The sequence below is a fragment of the Schistocerca gregaria genome, chromosome 7 (genome assembly GCF_023897955.1).
Source record: "Schistocerca gregaria isolate iqSchGreg1 chromosome 7, iqSchGreg1.2, whole genome shotgun sequence".
Lineage (NCBI taxonomy): Eukaryota > Metazoa > Arthropoda > Insecta > Orthoptera > Acrididae > Schistocerca > Schistocerca gregaria.
Window position 1 is genome coordinate 315,132,920 of NC_064926.1, and position 19,410 is coordinate 315,152,329.

At 41.2% G+C, this 19,410-nt stretch overlaps 2 protein-coding genes across 4 annotated transcripts in view; both read left to right on the plus strand.

Annotated features, from left to right (window-relative positions):
- Positions 1-19,410, plus strand: part of LOC126281804 (uncharacterized) — a 312,553-nt gene that overhangs the window by 202,597 nt on the left and 90,546 nt on the right. The gene's annotated exons all lie outside the window — the stretch shown is intronic.
- The window catches only part of LOC126281803 (S-phase kinase-associated protein 2-like), a 151,578-nt gene that overhangs the window by 19,878 nt on the left and 112,290 nt on the right, over positions 1-19,410 (plus strand). For all 3 annotated transcript variants that reach the window (XM_049981018.1, XM_049981019.1, XM_049981020.1), the window contains exons 3-4: positions 4,603-4,737; positions 16,992-17,278. In XM_049981018.1, coding sequence (XP_049836975.1) covers positions 4,717-4,737; positions 16,992-17,278 — 308 coding nt within the window. In that variant the 5' untranslated portion in view covers positions 4,603-4,716. The remainder of the gene's footprint in view (positions 1-4,602; positions 4,738-16,991; positions 17,279-19,410) is intronic.

Consider the following 19,410-nt stretch of genomic DNA (forward strand, 5'->3'; position numbering starts at 1 on the left):
GGAATATCTCACAAACGTTATCCTTACTGGTGCAGAATGCTCCATTGCTCGTACTTCTTCTTTACCACACCTTCTGACAGTCCCTTGGTGGACTGAGCCATGCCGCGAAACAATTCGTGCACAGAGATGTGCTCTGTGCGATTTTAACCATCATCCTACGATGGCAAACTGCATTCATTGTAAACAGATATGTAAAAAGTGTCATCGCATGCTTTGGGATAGCAAAGAAGCTAGCTGGATTTTATTCACTAGTTCTTTTATCAGTTCCAACCTTTCCTCTGTCATGTGGGTCAACCTCCAATGGCTCCCTGCACCCAAGATCCATTCGCTAATTTCTGGCCTTACAATAGCAGACGATGTTATTGTGGACCCTATTGTTATCTCCAACACCTTGGGCTGCTATTTTGCGGAAGTTTCGAGCTCTTCCCTCTTCCTTTGGAAATGAGCAGGGGAGTTCTTGGGTGATACCCGTCTCTTCTCAGAATTGGGAGTGCCACAATGCCACCTTTACTATGAAGGAGCTAGATCATGCTCTCAGTTCATCCCAACCCTCTGCTCCACAGCCAGACGCTGTCCACATTCAGATGTTTCAGCACCTTTCTCTTGCAGGCAAGCACTTTCTGCTTAACACATACAACCGCATCTGTCCAGAGAGCACATTTCCCAGACTTTGGTGTGAAGCCACCATCATACCCATACACAAGCCCAGTAAGCAAAAAAACCTTCCTTCTAGCTACCTCCCCTTCTCTCTCACCGGCTGCATTTTCAAGGTGATGGAATGTATGATTCATGCCAAGCTGGTATTGTGGTTCAAGTCTCGTAATTTACTAACAAATGCACAGTGTGGATTTTGAGCATGGTGTTCTGCAGTTGACCATCTCATTTCTTTGTCCACCCATGTCATGAATGGTTTTGTGTGGAAATCCCATACTGTGGCTGTGTTTTTCAATTTGGAGAAGGCCTACGACATGTACTGGCGAACTGGTATCCTCTGTACTCTTTACATATGGGGCTTCTGTGGCTGTCTGCCCTGTTTCCTTCAGGAATTTTAAAAGACTTAGTTTTCAAGGCATGTGTGGGTTCTGCCTTGTCAGACAACTTTATCCAGGAAAATGGTGTGCCTCAGGGTTCCGTCCTGAGTGTTGTCCTCTTTGCTATCGCCATTAACCCTATAATGGCCTGTCTCCCACCGGGCATCTCCGGCTGTCTTTTTGTTGACTATTTTGCCGTCTATTGCAGATCTCCATGGACCTGTCTCACTGAGCGGCGTCTTCAGCAATGTCTTGATCTTCTTTACTCCTGTAGCATTGACAATGGCTTTCATTTTTCCACTGACAAAACTGTCTCTATGAATTTCTGGTGGTGCAAATGGTTTCTCCCACCATCTTTACATCTTGGTCCTGTTGCCCTTCTGTTCATTGAAACTATGAAATTCCTGGGGCTCTTGGTCCTCCCTGCACACGGTTCCTCAATGTCCTACATGTCCTCAATGGTACTTCCTGGGGTGCCGGTCGAACCACCCTCCTCCGTTTGTATTGGTCCGTTTTCCATTTGAAACTCGACTATGGGTGCTATGCTTATGCGTCTGCACATCCACTGCTCATACATCATTATCAACACTATCCACCATTGTGGCATCCATTTGGTAACTGGCACTTTTTACACTAGCCCGGTTGAGTGTCTGTATGCTGCTGAATGATCACTTTCTTACCTCCGTGACTTTCTCCTCAGCAGCTATGCATGCCGTTTGTCTGCTGTCTGTGGCCACCCGTCCTATGCCTCCTTCTTTGATGATACTTTTGATCAGCAGTATGGGGCACATCCCTCTTCTCTGTTACCCCCTGTAGTCCTCTTTTGGCACTTGCTGCAGTGGCTTTACTTCACACTACCTGCAACTTTCCCAGTGGGTGTGAACCCTTCACAACCTTGGCTTCGTGAAGTGGCCCATGTTAACCTCGGCCTTCATTCCCTTCCTAGGGACACTACTACTGCTTCACTCTATTGCCTTCTGTTTCACAACCTTTGCATGGAACTTAGCAATAGTACCTTCATATACTCTGATGTCTCTCGGAATAACTGTGGGATCAGGTGTGCCTTCATCATTGGCACCCATGTCTTTCGATTTCCACTTCTAGCACACTGCTTAGTATTTACAGCTGAGCTCTTCGCCCTGGATCTGGCCACGGAGTACATCCAGCAACACAGACTTTTCAATTGTGTCCTCTGCTCAGACTCACTCAGCGCCCTTCAAAGTCTATGTGCGCTGTACACCACCCATCCCTTAGTGCAACGGATCCAGGAAAACTGTTACTTGCTCACTCTTGGTGGAGCCACTGTGATATTTATGTGGGTTCCTGGTCATGTCAGTCTGCCAGGAAATGAGGCTGCTGACACAGCTGCCAAGGCTGCAGTCCTCGTACCTCAGCCCGCTAGTTCCTACATTCCCTCCGATGCTCTCTGTGTTGCCATCTGTCAGGAGATGGTGTCCCTTTGGCATCGCCAATGGTCCTCCCTTTATGGAATAAGCTCTGGCTTATTAAGCCTACCCCAGAGACTTGGACAACCGCCTCTCGGCCCTCCCACTGGGAGGAGGTCATTTTAAATAGGCTACATATTGGACACTGCCTTTTTAGACATCATCATTTGATAAGTGGCGCTACCCAACCACTTTGGAAACATTGTGCACAAGTTTTAACTGTGTCACTCCCTGACGGAATCCCCATTTTTTAACCGTTTACATTCCCACTTGTGTTTGCCATCTGGGTTATCAGCTGTTTTAGCAAATGACGCATGGGCTGTCGACCGTGTTTTACTTTTTATCCACCAAAGCAATATGGTGAAAGCCATTTAATTTTTAGTTTCTGCATGGTGTCTTTTTTTAGCTCTTTCTCCATGTCCCTATTTTTAGCTGTTTTCTCTTATGTCAATTGGGACTGACATGTAGTCATTTTTTAACTCCTCTCTGTCTTCATGTTCTATAGTTTTGACTTGGGTGAGTTTTTTTTGCGCCCTAAAGCAGAACACAACCAAACAACCAAAATATTTGCACAAATTCACTATGTCTTCTGTCACCTTGTTAAGGCTAGCATGTGGCTTCATTCCTAATTTGTTCTGTACCATTTGGCCTACACCCCTCCCTTGCTACCGCCTAACAGCAAGAGTCTTTTTTTACTGCTCATTTTGAACTGACCTACACTGAAATTCTTTGCTAAAAGCCTGCTGCAACCTACTGCAATGTACAACTTCATTACACCCTTCCCTTATTGTAGTTACCTACATTGTACTGTTCATAAGTAGGCAGTGGCATACCACTCTGTTATGATTTTGCCCTGTATAGCAACATGGGATTACTCTCAGTTCTTTAATCCTGCCAAATCTTTACTATTGTGATATAGTTCAACATGGCATGCATACTGGAAATGGCAGACTATTTGAGTTTACTATGAATGTTTGTATACACTATGTGTGTAACATTTGAGTAGATGATGAAGTCAATCTTTCCTATGCAGAGTCGGTGTGGATGTGTATGGATGGATGACATGATTTCCCTATGGTCTGTTTCCTTCATTGGTTTCATAGCCACTGGAGTCCTCATAACTCTCCTTACATATCAGGTACCTTTCATCATTCCAGAACTCCAGTACCAGATTGGACATGTTCAGCATCTTGGCTGTATCTTTGCATAACAGTCTCTTTCTCGATCTTCTCTGTTTCAGTGATATGACTGTGGAATAAAGCATCCTGTAACCTGTAGCTTATCAAAAACTACTCTTTATTCGAGAGGAGATTAAAACTTTATCTGTTTATCATTGGCACAACTTCTCTTTTGTAATATCACCTACTGCTTGATAGAGAACCAGTATGTCTGTAACAATGTGAACAGTCTCTGCTTTTCTTGTCCCTATTTATTTCTGTTTTCTTCTTTCCTTCTCATATATTAATCTTACTGTATTACTTCTCACTCTTCCTCAGACCCATCAGCTTCTTCTCCACATCTGATTTATTCTATACTGCTGCCATATATTTCTATTAAATAAATAGAAATGTGGGCACGGCAAATGTTCGATCTCATTACTCACATTCTACAGAACTGTAATGAGGAAATCGGTTAGCACAGTGTTATAAGACTGACATTTCTTAAATTCTATATAGTCAGTACTATATCATTGTTATATTTTTTGTTTTATGCATGTTGTAATATGACTCACTAAGGATGTCTGCTTAGATGTAAGAGAGAGTTTGAAGGTGAAATAAATGCATAAATAAATAGATATAAATGGTGTTTATCCTTGGCAAATTTATATTTAGAATACTTATTTATTGACATCCTTCAGGTAAGAAAATCATTTGATGGATCCTGTCTTGGAGTTTTGTTCATATTTGGTTGAAATATTTCAAATAATGCTCTCTGAGTCACAGAAAGAGACCTCCTATATATTCTATAAAATATAATTTATTTCGTTGTTTGCATTTTAAGAAGACATTCCTACAGTTCTGTTGTGAGTGAATCATATAGAAACTGGAAATGACAAAGTTTAATTTTGAAGAGAGATTTTTCATTACAAATATACTAAGAATACGTTCTATGTTTACATTCTACAGCATCTACAGAAAACTTATATGTGAGGGGTGCAGCTTATCAGCGAACTTTTGCTGATATTTCTATGCATATACTATTTCAATATTTTATGAAGAGAGAAAACTACTTCCAACAAAATGAAGACTGCAAAAAGAATGGTAAGTAGGCTCACTAGCTTTTCTGAGACTACTTAAGTGACAGACCTGTACTTAGGATTTTTGAGCAGTTTACTGACAGATCTGTACTTACGATTTTTGAGTAGTTTATTTCTACTTCTGTACTGCACAAGTCAGTGTGTGGCAGAGGGTGTATCAAAAACATTTTCCCATCCATGTTTCATTTGTGAATGGCACACAGAAAGAAAGTAAACCTCTGTGGGTACAAGGAATTCTCTAGTTTTTCTTGTGATCATTGCACATATAAGTTGCAGGAAGTAATTTGTTTATTGACTCATTTTGGAATATAAAATATGATTTATTTTCTGTAATGAGTTATATAAGTTTAAGAAAAAAATAACAAATGGAACCTGACTGTTCCATATCAAAGTACTTTAAAAATGGATTACCCTCAGTCTTGATTGCAAAAACATTTATTTCAATGGTAACCAGTTTCAGTCTGTATTTTATCAACCTGAGACCCTCATACCATGATGGTAGGTGGTATGAAAGTAGTATGAAGTTCTGAGGATGGTCAAATACTGACCAAAACTGATTACCATCGAAATAAATGTTTTTGTGGTCAAGACTGTTTGTAATCCATTTGTAAAGTACTTTTAGCCAGACTGTTGTTTCTTCACAAGAACTGTTCTCAAACATTACTCACACTGCAATGACTGAAGCTGTTGTTCATGTGGACCCAGTATTTTTTTCATTTGATAATTATACCAATGACTGTATTTAAGTTATTTTAGAGTGAAATATGCAAAAATATAGGGAACACGTTGGCTGTTAGTAAAATGGCGATCATAACATTTTGCACATTCCCTTGTTTACAAAAGTGATGAGAGACATTGTGATCACAGGATAACTTAACAAACAGTTACACCATTTGTATATCTAGTCATTAAATTAGCAAACAGTATTTTACATTTGAGGCATCATTTTCAGAACTTAGAGGAAAATGTGTTTGTCAGATGAGTGAACCGGACATTTAGACATGTGAAGATGTGAATACAGCAAGTTAAAAGGAGGTGTACAAGGTGTAATAAAAAATATGGATAGTGAATTTTTTTTAGCAGCAACTGCTCATGTTACAACCATTTGATGTAATCTGTCCAATAGCCTGTTCTGTTGAGACAGGCAGCATCAAGTTGAAGCACATTCAGCCAGCATCCAGAGCCGCTAGAGTGAGGTTATGTTTATTACGTCTGCTGCACAGTGTGGATTTTGAACAATGCAGTTTGCAAAAAGTACCAAAGAAATTCAAGAAATGTTTTGGTGTACGGCAATATTGTTGTAACTCTGAATGCTGCTTACAAATGGTATGAGTGATTTACAAGATGAAAATATTTGGTTGAAGATGAGCTATGTTCAGGGCATCCATTAACCTAAAAAACAGAAGACAACAAAAAAAAGTGGCAAAAATTGTTTGTTCAAACAGGCAAATAACTATTTGAGAGCTTAGCAAAGAACTTACAAGGGAACCTCCCCATCGCACCCCCCTCAGATTTAGTTATAAGTTGACACAGTGGATAGGCCTTGAAAAACTGAACACAGATCAATCAAGAAAACAGGAAAAAGTTATGTGGAACTATGAAAAAAATAAGCAAAATATACAAGCTGAGTAGTCCATTAGCAAGACAGGCAACGTCAAGGACGTTCTGAGCTCAGGAGCGCTGTGGTCCCGTGGTTAGCGTGAGCAGCTGCGGAGCAAGAGGTCCATGGTTCAAGTCTTCCCTTGAGTGAAAAGTTTACTTTCTTTATTTTCGCAAAGTTATGATCTGTCCCTTCGTTCATTGACATCTCTGTTCATTGTAATAAGTTTAGTGTCTCTGTTTTGCAACCGCACCGCAAAACCGTGCGATTAGTAGACGAAAGGACGTGCCTCTCCAATGGGAACTGAAAACATTTGATCGCAAGGTCATAGGTCAACCGATTCCTCCACAGGAAAACACGTCTGATATATTCTATACGACACTGGTGACGGCATGTGCGTCACATGACAGGAATATGTTGTCGGCCCACCTAACTTGTACACTTGGCGAATGGGTAAAAAGATTCTTCTACCTTGCCTGATTTAGGTTTTCTTGTGGATGTGACAATCACTCCCAAAAAAGTGATTAAAACATAAGAGTTTGTCACATAAACTGCAACAAATGAATGCAACAGTTTCACAGTCGCACAGTTTTCCCTGTGCTCTGTCAAAACATATTTTTTTAAAGTTTTAAAATTTTTCCATGTGTAGACTGTCAAATCCTGCTTATGTCCAAGCAAATCTGAACATGTCCTGGAATTTTGGAGAGCGAAGTTGATTATGTGTGAGTGCCTGAGCTTTGATGAGTGTCTGAAAATAAAAATTTTTTCACTCGAGGGATGACTTGAACCATGGACCTCTCGTTCCGCAGCTGCTCACGCTAACCACGGGACAACGGAGCTCCTCAGTTCATATTGTCCTTGATGTTGCCTATCTTGCACATGAACTACTCAGTTTGTATATTTTGCTTTTTTTTCATAGTTCCATACAACTTCTTCCTATTTTCTCGAGTGATCTGTGTTCAGTTTTTTTAGGCCTATCCACTGTGCCAACTTATAACTAAGTCTGAGGGGGGTGCAATGGGGAGGTTCCCTTGTTAGCATCTCATATGGGTCTTTACAATACATTTTAGCTGATAATTTCCAAATTAGATGAGTGTGTGGAAAATTTGTTTCCAGGCTCCTGAGTGATGAATAGAAAGAAAATTGTGTGTCAGTTTGCATGGCGTTGAATGATTGTCTTCATTCAGATAGAGACTTCATGTCCAAAATTGTAACTGGAGATGAAACTCTGGTCTGTGGGTATGAACCTGAAATATATAAATTTCACTTTTTTAGTGATGCCGTAATGCAATCAGAGTTCATTCCAAGGGGAACAACAGTAAATACTGAATTTTACTGCGGTGTACTGCAAAGGTTGCAAAACAATGTAAAAAGAATGAGACCAGAAAAATGGGCTAATGGCTTCCTTCTTCATCATGGCAACATGCTGTGCTACACTCTGCTTCTGATTCATGAGCTTTTGGCCAGAAAAAGTGTCCCTGCCTATCCACATCCACCTTACTCACCATGGCCCACTCTCTCAATGGTTATTGACATTAACCACCTATAAAATGATAGATGTTATTGCAGTGATTAGTATTGCAAACTCCAATGATTTGATTTTGGAATAGTTTTTGGTGACCTTATCGTCTTTAATTACATATATTGAATTAATATGTAAGAAATATTTTAAAGTGTATTTTTGGGCTGAGCCTGTATTATATGTTGTCAGCCCCCAATACACTCATTGTAAGAAACTGTTTAATGCAGCTATCAATCCATTTTGCACATAATGTTAAACAAGAGTAATTATTCCACAAAAAGCTGTGTTCATCATCATAGAACAAGATGCAGATTTAACTTATATGTACTTAGAAAAATTACACAAATAATTCAAAACCATATCTGTTACTAATGAATTAGATTGTTTGATAAATTTGACCAAGGCAAAGAACAAGATAACTAAGACTAACATTTTTTAAAAAGGCAGTTAAATAATACGTAGTATACAGCAAAGGATGTTCTGTCCAAAATGTGTGTCAATATCAGTGTGATTTACCAGCAGAGAGGTGACTATTATTTCATTAACTACTCTTTCAGGCAAATTTACAGTTCCAGAGCTAAATCAATGACCTTCAATAATCCCCTCCCTCAGAACACTCTCATCTATTTTCTGAGTATGTGCTTGGTCACTATGAGGCCGCAGCCCTTGCAGTGCTTCTTCCCTTTCTATGCTACAAATTTAACTTTCTACTGTATCAACAAAAATAATCAGTTTTTGAAAATATAATGTAATCAGATAGATAAAACATATAATCAACAGGCAATGATTCGAGGACACACAAGTAAAAATTATTACAGTTTGCAAGGTTTTGAAGCCAGTGGCTCCCTCTTCCAAGCAATAGGTTGAAGGAGAAGGAAAAGGATTGGTGAGGTTTAAAGAAAGGGATGCATTTTGGAAAAGTCACCCAGAACACCAGGTCAGGGGAGACTGATCAGTCTTCCCTTTTCATTCTGTCCTGTAAGTCTCCCATGACCGGGGGTTCAGGGTGACTTTTACGAACTCTACTCTTTTCCTATAACACACCAGCCCTTCTCCTTCACCCTTTTTCTTTCTCCTTCAAATCTTCTGCTAGTAGAAGGAGCCAGTGGCTTCGGAAGGTTGCATACTGTAATACCATATAAATGGGTATTCTCCTGCAGTAACTTGGTGAGTAGATTTTTTATCTGTCCAATTTCATTTACCAACCTTCTACTTTTCATTTTTCCTCTCTGTCTTTCCATTGGATTTTCTTCTTGGTGCCGATTGTACTTGGATCTGGTTTGTGATTTTGCACACTTGTTTTCTTCCATTCCCACACTACAACTTTTCATTCTTAACTGTATTGTACCCTTGTTGAATTTGACTTGCTACTCCTTTCCTGAGTTTCACAGGAGTGCAGATCGTGCAGGGAAGGTCGCTCAGTGGGCCTGTTTTCTACCTTTTGTGCCTTTCTTCCTTTGCACCCTTCCTTTTTTGCAAAAGTACTGCATCCAAAACCCAGCACAGTAGCCATTACATTGAGGGAGGGGGGGGGGGGGGGTGTTCACCTGGTACCTGAATGGTGGTAGCCCTCTGAGTCACCTAAGCTGGAAACTCCTTACTACACAAGCCAAGGAGTATGTACCCAATGTGAAACCAAATGCTCCACCGCCTATGAGGTGCTTCGGATGTTTACACGGTGGGCATATGTCATCCTGCTGCAAGGCAGATCTGAAATGCAGCAACTGTGGACGATCACACCATGAAGGTTGTCCTTGGGAACATCCAATTTTGTGCATCTACTGTGTGGAGCATCACCCTCCCTGTTCACCAGTTTGTCCAGTTTTCAAGAAAGAACAGAAGACCCAGGCCCACAAATCTATTGATTGTCTGTCATATACTGAGGGACAGAAGAAATATAAACGCCTACATCCTGTGGGAATGGTGATAAGTTAGGCCAACACCATGACCATCAAACTCTTCTACCTCTACATTCTCCAAAACAGTTCTGTCACCACTCTCCTCTCCTTTGGTTTCTGTGGTGCATTCTTCGGGAACCACTTGCTGCTTCTTCAGCATCTCTCTCTCCCCAGCAACCACCAGACAGAAGCCCGATACCAAACAGTACCTGAAGGAGCCTCAGTCTGTGGGTTCCAGGGCTTTCCACTTTTCATCTGCCCCTGCACTCAGTGTGGGTAGCCCCTTGAATGAACCTTGCCCACTAGCAGTTACAAAGTAAAAGAATAAGAAGAAGAAGAAGAAAAACTGGAGGGTTTTGTACTTTGGTTTGTAAAGATGTTGTCAGTGTATGGATTCCCCTTTGTACCTCAGTGGAGACAGTAACAAATGGCCTATGTCATTGCCCTTGCCGCAATGGTAACACCAGTTCCTATCAGATCACTGAAATTAAGTGCTGTCAGGCTGTGCTAGCACTTGGATGGGTGACCAACCTGCGTGCTGAGTGCTGTTGGCAAGTGGCGTGCATTCAGCCCTTGTGTGGCAAGCCCGACCATATCTGCATCCAGTGACACTTATGGCCTGAGGATGACACGGCAGCTGGTTGGCTTGTTATCTAATCAAATGCAGTAAGAAGGAATGCTGGGAGCACTATGTCTGCTCCTGGGGGATGTTTGACTTCTTCTCAGGTGTGGGCCAAGCTCCATTTTCTTAAGGGCTGCCAAAGATCAAAGGCTATTCTGGGTCTTATCCTACTGGGTGATGTTTGTACCGATCCATTGGTTCTTGCAGAACACCTTGCGACAGCATCAGCATCGTCTTCCTATACAGCTATCTGCAGAAGTGATGAGTTGAAGAGATCCCCTTATGTTTGACTCCCCACTGAACTGAATCCTGTAATGAACCCTTCACTGACTGGGAACTACTTCGGACTCTTTCCTCATGCTACGACACAGCCCCAGGCCCTAATTCAGTTCACGATCAGATGATCTAACACCTTAATGTTCCCCAAAGGCAGCATCTCCTCAGAGTCTTCAACAGTATCTCACTCGAAAGTGTCTTTCCCTCACAGTGATGAAAGACTATAGTTGTCCTAATCCTTAAGCCAGGAAAGAACCCAACATCTCTTGACAGGTTTTGACTGATGAACATGGACAACTTACTCTGTAAGCTGCTTGAAAGGATGGTTGCCCACAGATTACACTGGGTTCTCAAGACACTGGTCCTTTTGTCCAGCAGGGACAGTCCACAACCAACCACCTACTGAAGTTGGAAGCAGCAGTCTGAAAGGATTTTTCTAACCACCAACATCTTATTGGAATCTTTTCTATCTGCATAAGGTGTACAACACTGCTTGGTGTCATCAAGCTTTACTTACCCTCTGTGACTGGGGATTTTGAGGCTCCCTACCAATTTTTGTTCATCAAATTGCATCCTACTTTTTGTTCCAGATTGGAGTTGGTACCTCACTCAGCTGCCTGCGGGCCCAGGAGAAAGTCATCACACAGGGCTCTGTCTTAGAGTGCTACTCTCTTCCTCCTCATGATCAATGGGATAGTGACCTCTGTGTTGGGCTGCTGGTTATCCCTGCATTGTATGTTGCTGATTTTTGCATTTGGTACAGCTCCCACTCAGTTGCCACAACTGAATGCCACATAAAAGGTGCTGTCCGGTCTTCCTCTGAAAGCGCTATTTCCCATGGTTTCCAGTTCTCTTCTACAAAAATGCTTGTCATGTATTTCTGCTGTCAAAACACACCCCATCCTAACCTGGAACTCTACTTGGATAGCCAGTCGCTGGACATTGTAGCATACTCCAATTTCTTAGGCTCCCATTTCGATGAAGAGCTCACTTGGCTGTGGTTGCCAGATTTATGGCTTGACAGCTCCATCTGCTTTGGAACTTTTAGGGTGCTGAAGCAGGGATCTTCCCTCATCAGATTTGATGGTACGAGCTTCTAGTCTCCTATGCAATTGCCATATGACAATTCCCTTATCATTTCATGTATCCCATTCTCTTTGCATACAAGGGCTGTCTTCCTCCTGATATGCACTCTGAGGTGGGATTCCCAGTTCGAATGTGTGTCATTTCCTTTTGCCAAGGTTTCCATCTCCTCTCCCTGGACTGTACTCCCTGTGTTTTCTTGTGCACTCCACCTTTGATTGTGCTCAGGCCACAGATTAGGACCAATCTCTTCACAAAGCCCTAATGTCTCGGCCACCTCCATATGCTTTCGGTGTCTTTTGTGTCCAGTCTTTCAAGAGGTTCAAGGTGCTACCATCTTTTACACCAATAGCTTCCAAACTGTGGGTCAGACAGAATATGGTTTTACATCTCCTACAAGTGTGGAACAACATTTGCTGCCAGGAACGCATAATATGTTTACAGCAGAGCTGACAGCTGTTAGCAGAGCCCTCCATTTTATTTAACAGTCTCTTGACCATGTTTTAATGCGTATTGATTCAGTATACAATCTCGAGGCTTCTGACCAATGCTGCCACCCTTTGGTCTCTGGTATACAACTCCCTCTAGATGATCTCGCTGTGCTGCCTTCTCAGTTGCCTTTCTTTGGGTCCCAAGTCATGTGGGTGTTCTGGGGAGTGAACTGACCAACCGTTTGGCTGAAGGAGCACTTACTTGCTCCCTGTTTGCTTTTCTGATCCCGGATGCGCATTTGTGAATGCATGTGAGATCTCTGCTCACTCAGAAGGTAATGACATCTAGTGGGCTACTGTCACATCTAATAAACTCTGCACAATCAAGGGGAGTATTGCAGTGTGGTACTTTTCCTTCTGCTTCTCCCAGAAGGAATCCACAGTTCTTTGTCATCTCCACATCTGTCATACCAGGTTAACCCATAGTTTTATTTTGTGTAACAAGCTACGCCCCACATTGTGATTGTAGAGCCTCTCAGGAAGTAGCTCATACCTTGGTTGAATGCCCCGCCACCCTTTGTGGACCTCCATGGTACGCATGGACTACTAGATTCAGTGCCTCTAATATTGGTGGACTATTCGTGGATGCTTAACCTGATTCACAGCTTTCTCTGTGAAAGTAATTTTTATTCTCAGTAATAAGATTTTAATCTACCACCAGAGTAGGGCATGTCAGTTGGGAATGGTGCGTCTCCCACTGTATGCTAGATCTAAAGGTTCCCAAACCCTACCACCTTGGCCAGGCTGTCCTTTAATCCCTCTTTTACTCTGATTTAATTGCTTTTAGCATTTTCTTCTTTTCTGCTTCACCCAGTTTTCTATTCTAGGTGTCGCACTCTGTTGAATAGTGGGCACTCTTGACTATAAAATATCAGGGGTGGGACTGCTGTGAGTGGGATGGTTCCTGTCATCTGCAGGCCCCTGGAGGTACCCATTTGCTGTGTTTCCTGTTTCCTTAATTTGCTTTTATTATTGTTAGTACAAAAGATGTCAATTATGTTTTTAGACTTCTCACTTTTACTGTATGAATCTCTTGACTAGAGCAGAAAATGTTCTTGGTGGATGCACCACTCTTGGATCGAGGGCCTGATGACGCTGTTTGGTTCCTTACCCTTCCTCTCCTTGCCCCAAATTAACAAACCAACCAACCTACCCTCAGTAACATTCAGTTTTCAATTATCACTCTGTTTTCATTGTATGTGATCATACTCAATCGCTGTGGTAATACTTGATGAATCAGGGTATACAGCATAAGCTTTCCCCATAGAAAATATGGAAAATGTACAGTTAAAACACTTGCCAGGCCCATTAGTGCTACTACATTGTGATGAGTGTATACATGGAGTCTGTGTTTCCTTAGCCATATGGCTGGACCACGCAGTGAGTGCTCACCCTCAGTGGGTGTGCACCGTGTGATACTGAGTTCAGAAACTACTGGTCACGTACTTCCACAATGTGTGCAATGTGAATGATGGGCAGCATCAGATAATGCTCATGTGGATGCAGTGCTCTACCATCTATGGGTGCTGGAACACTGTTGGCATATTCTTTAGTGCAAATAGCACTCTGTGGTAAGGGGAATGATGCAATGGAATGGTAAACAAGGTTTTAAGTCAGTCCTCTATTGCTACATCCAAGTGATGGTACCTGATTCACAAATCCGTAGTTGTAAAATATTGACTGCTCCAGGCTGTCTAAAGTTTCTTGATATTCAGCATTAAGTATGCATTCATAACTGTGGACTGATTTAAATGCCAACAGTGACAATAGAAACCAATATGCCTTACTCCCTTCCATGTGTTTCTTGGTTGCAGTTATCACTGGTGCCACCAAAGGGCCAGTACTTTCTTCTATAAATCAGTCAAGTAGGATAAACAATCATGTAATGTTCAGATACCATATTAATAGTGAGCTGCTTGACACAGTTGCACCATTTAAACATCTAGGCTTACATTTACACAGTAACTTGAGATGGAACAAACACATAAGATTGGTTGTAGTGAAAGTGAATGGTTGACTTCAGTTTATTGGGAGGATTCTAGGAAAATGCAGCTCATCTATAAAGGAGACTGTACAGAGCACTTGTCACCCTTTTGTGAGTACAGAGAAAACAAAAGAGGGCAATGCAAACACTGGGTATCCTAAAGACAAGAAATAGAGAAAGCCACTAACAGCAGAAACTAAACTAAAAGGTGAGAGAACAGGAAAAAAGAAACTCGAAGACTGCCACACGCAGGCTCAATGACTCTTCGCTAGATTTGTTGTGTACGACTCCATATGCAATGGTCAGAAGAGGTGGGTTACAGAGTGGTGAGGCGTCTGTCATCGTAGGAAAGCTGGACAGGAGCAGAAATAATTAGTGAACAAGTTGTCATAGTGAACAGAAGGTTTACTCAACTTGTATTCCTCCAAATGTACAAAGACATCACAAATAATGCTGCAAGAGTTTGGATCCAGTTCATAAAATAACATCTGGATGTGGCTCGCTGTACTGAGCACAAATGGTGATCTCATAACAATGAGGTTCCAAGTGCTGGTGAGGTGAGTGGCTGCCGGCCATCCTCTGTTGTAGCGATGGAGGACACGCGTACTCCAGAGTGGTTGAAGGCATGGCTCTGCAGGCATGCCAGATCCCATGCGACCCCTATCAGTGTCAGATGGAAACTTGCAATTCTGTTGTTGTGACACACTTGGGGTGGTATCAATATGTGATACCACAACCTCCTTTCCACAATCTTCCTCTGTCTCTGTTCTGTCTTCCCTGCTCAGTCCATGTCATTGTGTGCTTCATTAACTCCCCCTGGCTACACCACAGTCTGCTTGCTGATACCATATTCCTATCTTATACTCATGCTGCCTCTCCCTCCCAGCTGTCAGCTACCCTTCCCTCCAATCCTCCCTTCCTGCTCCCTACTTCCTTTTCCACTTATCAGCTTTACCAACTCAGTCCATCTATCGAATCAAATTGTTTGTTTGTGTGTGTGTGTGTGTGTGTGTGTGTGTGTGTGTGTGTGTGTTTTCTGATAGCTATGTAGAAAATTCATCCAAAAGCTCAGCAGCATTCAGTCTTGTTCATGTGCCTGTTGACGGCTCAACACCTCAGCTATGTGGTGAGTTGCTGCCATAACTCCTTCCATTATTTATGAAGACTAATATACCTATTTTTATTTAGTTAAAGATAGCATGTGATTTAGAAATTTGTGAATCCCCAGCATGGAGCCAGAGACGCAAACAATTTGTTTATGCATAGCCTATAAGCTCTCTTTTTCTACATTATTTCAGTAGAATTTGTTCAGATGGTCTATAGAACTTGAATTTAACCAATTAATAAGTAAAATCTTATTGCATAAATGGCTGGGAGGCACTGAAGGGCAGATTCAGCCACCTAACTGGAAAGGATTTTCCTATCCTTTGCATCTCCAGGCACCTTTCCTTCATGAAGTATGAGAACTATGTGGGTAAGTGTAGGTGTCTGTAATGTGTGTGTGTAGAATGTAGCATCATGTTTATGTTGGAGATGATGAGAGAAGGGAAACCCAGTGCTGGCAATAGCCTGCTTCTCTCGAAGAGCACCCAGGGGCTGCCCATCTTAATGTCTGCATCTGACAGGTGGATGACAATCAACAGTGTCACATGCCCTCACTTGATGAAACACTGTGGAGAGGTTTGCAGTACATTGGCACAAAGACTAGTGATCAGGGACTTTACACCACCATATTGTAAAGGCAAATGAAAAATTGTCAACAGCATGCAGCATAACTGGATGGTCGCCCATCCAAATACTGGCCGCTCCCGGTGGTGCTTAACTTCAGTGATCAGATAGGAACTGGTGTACCCACCTTGGGGTGGCTCTTGACAAACCAAGTTCCGTGGAGCACAACTGTTTGACATATTCAAGAAAGAATGCATTTCTTTGTATATGTTGTGGAAGGATGATAAGAACATGGTAAGAAAGATTAGGGTTTATTCAGAGGCTTAAAGGTAGTCATTTTTCCGACACTTGTTGCTAGCTGAACACACAAGTGAAGGATAAGTAGTGCTATGACCTTTTCCAGAGTGAGTAGCAATTTACAGCAGTTTGCTGTGATAGTGTGGTGTATGGGAAGATGTCATTGTTGAGTGACTGTAGGAGTATACACGATGTCTTAGACAGAATTTCAAGCTGGTGCAATGAATGACAACTTGCTCTAAACGTAGAAGATAGTGAGTTAATACAGATGACTAGGAAAAATAATCCTGTAATGTTTGAATACAACATTAGCAGGATACTGCTCGACACAGTCACACTGATTAAATATGTAGGCATAATGTTGCAAAGCAATATGAAATGGAATGAGCCCATCAGGTTGGAAGTAAGGAAGGTGAATGCTCAACTTCATTTTATTTGGAAAGTTTTGAGAAGGCGTAGCTCATCCATAAAGGAGACAGTATATAGAATGCTAGCTAGTGTGAAACTTTCTTCAGCACTTTTCAAGTGTTTATCCCCACCAGGTTAAAAATTGCTTATCTGCTATTTCCAGCTTTCTTGCCTGATTTATTAACTTTAGATGTTGAACTCGTAACAGGTTAAAACTTTTTAGTGACCTTTCTTACGAACCCAGACAACAGAGTTAAGTGAGCCCTACTCATCAAAGGTAGTCATCTAGGTTTGAGTCCAGTCTGGTACTTGCTTTTAACCTATAAGAAGTTTTCAACTTTAATAGCAGCATGAATGTTTTAAAATTACTGGCAGTATCTGGTTAAGTGAAAAATAATGCCCATTGCAGGTGAAAGTGACATCATCGCGTCTGGTTAGAGGACGAAGAGCAAAGTTACTGGCAATCAGATCATTGGAAAGTAAAGTAACATGTGTAGAAAAGAGAAAAGTTGAGCCTCTTGTGAACAAAGATGATGTGCACAATGTGACAATTAATGACTTACCAGATGAGCTGCTTCTCAATGTTATGAAGTTCTTGTCAGTGGAGGAGCTGCTGATAGCTCAAGAAGTATGCCACCGCTGGGAGCAGCTGACTTATGGACCAAGTGTGTGGTTGAACAAGAGTTTTGTTGTTTGGTAAGTACTGTCCAAGTGACAATTAATTACTTTAATGGAACTTTAGTTATCAATACCAGGACATGGGCCTTTTATTCATTTATCTGAGTATCCTGTTGGAACTAGAGACTATTGACCCTCCAGCTGCGGGCAAAGCAGATGTACAGTCAGCAATTTCCATACAATTTCATGGGATCCACAATTATTGCTTCGAATGCAATTTCTTTTCTGTTTCCATATCAGAAGTCACAATTTACTGTCAAATACTTTTCTGTTGGTTTGGAATGCTGTAGGCTGCTATTCTCCTGCAAAATCTTTTTTTGCTGCTCTTGAATACAGGGGCTTGCTATTTTCCTGGAGCTTGTGTATGGAACCTTGCTTCAAGATGTACAACACTCAGAAAATTTACCAGTAAGTTTATTTTGCTTCTGTAGTGTTGAACTTGATTTTCAGGTTTCCCTCATTGTTTACGTTAAATGTCAATGTAAATCAACTCTAAAGTAAGTTTTTGGTTTTTTTTATACATTCCTATAATTTTATCCTTACAACTGTTCTAACTATCAAATAGAAATACCCGCAACTTTGCACAGAAAAAAACTGAAAATTGCCTACAGTGTAAGGGAATGTATATGGAATAGACATAGTTTATAGGATTGTATATGGAATACGCAGAGCCCATATTCTGAAAGCTGATAAAACTGGTCTACATTTGGCAGAAATTAAGACAGGTTTCAATCATGCTGAGTAAATGACTTCTTCTTTGGGCATTGCAGAAAAAGAAGAGGTGATGAAGTCTCGCATAGTTTTGGCAAATACATCCAAAGAAGCCATATGGCAATTAAATTTGTGGTACCACATCTTATGTCATTAGAATTCCTTATCATACATAAACAAATGGTTGTTGAAGAGGCTTCATCATTTATGCTCGAGTACGAATAGTGGCATTTGATGAATATTTTTATGCTTAATGAAACACCCAGTCATAAGAAGACAGATTTCATACATGGTATAAGGTACAAAAACAGATATGAAGTTTGATTGGTTATGAAGATTGCATTTTATGTACCCAGCAGCTTCAACTGGTCTATTGTGTAGCTTGGCCACCACATAGGCATTGCGTGCAAAATTAATCCTTCAGTCTTTACCTGAGTGTGCACCATTTTGAAACTTATTGATAAAAGTTTGGAAAGTAGGAGAGTCATACTGATGAAACTGAAGCTGTGAAGGCAGAGAGTGGATCAGATCTGAATAGCTTATGAGATCACTGATTGTGAAAGGTGAGGTTCTAGATTTGAGTCTCAGTCCAGCACACAGTTTAATCTGAAATCAGGCCTCAACAGTGCACACACTGCTGGAGAGTGAAAGGTTCATTCAGGAATTTTATTTGTTATTCATTAGTTATTGTTTGTCTTTATGTAATGTGGGGTTATGATAAGTCTGAAAATAAACAATCCTAATGCTTCTGAAGTCAGCCTAGTAATATTTTTCAGTGCAAGAAGATGTAAGAATTCTCTCTGATGTTATGGAATTGCAGCATGTTATACAGTTGATTGTGTTGCACTATCAAGCAAAACAGTATGTTGCACTGGTAATTTGACAATAATAGTGACCGTCATTGAAGCTTTTGCACCCTGTAGTCAGGAATTTGTTTTGACGGATGAGACAGTGCAGTCAAAGGCTTATGCAGTGAGCAGGAGAAGTTGTCTGCCATACAGGTAATGATGAAACTTGGTGATACAATATATTGGAGTCAGGGCTTCCTCCTCCAGCTGACTATACTTAATCTGAGCACTGTTCAACACTTTGGAAGCAAATGTGTTGGGGCATTCAGTTTTGCCAATTTTGTGGGATAAAACCACCCCATTGCCACGGAATGAGGCATTGGCTGCAAGCAAAAATGGTTTGAGTGGATCGTAGTGCATAAGACAATGTTGATGAAGCAATGTGTTTTTCAAACTTCGAAAAGCTGTGGCAATTTACATTGCATTAGGAATGAACTTTATGTAGTATGTCAATTTTCCGAGAACAGTTTGCAGTTCACTTAAATTCTTAAGAGATGGCAATTGCTGAATTGGTTGAAAATGTTTCATTGAAGGACAAGCACCATTGGTGTTGATGATGTGTTCTAAGTATTCAATCATTGTGTTGGAAAA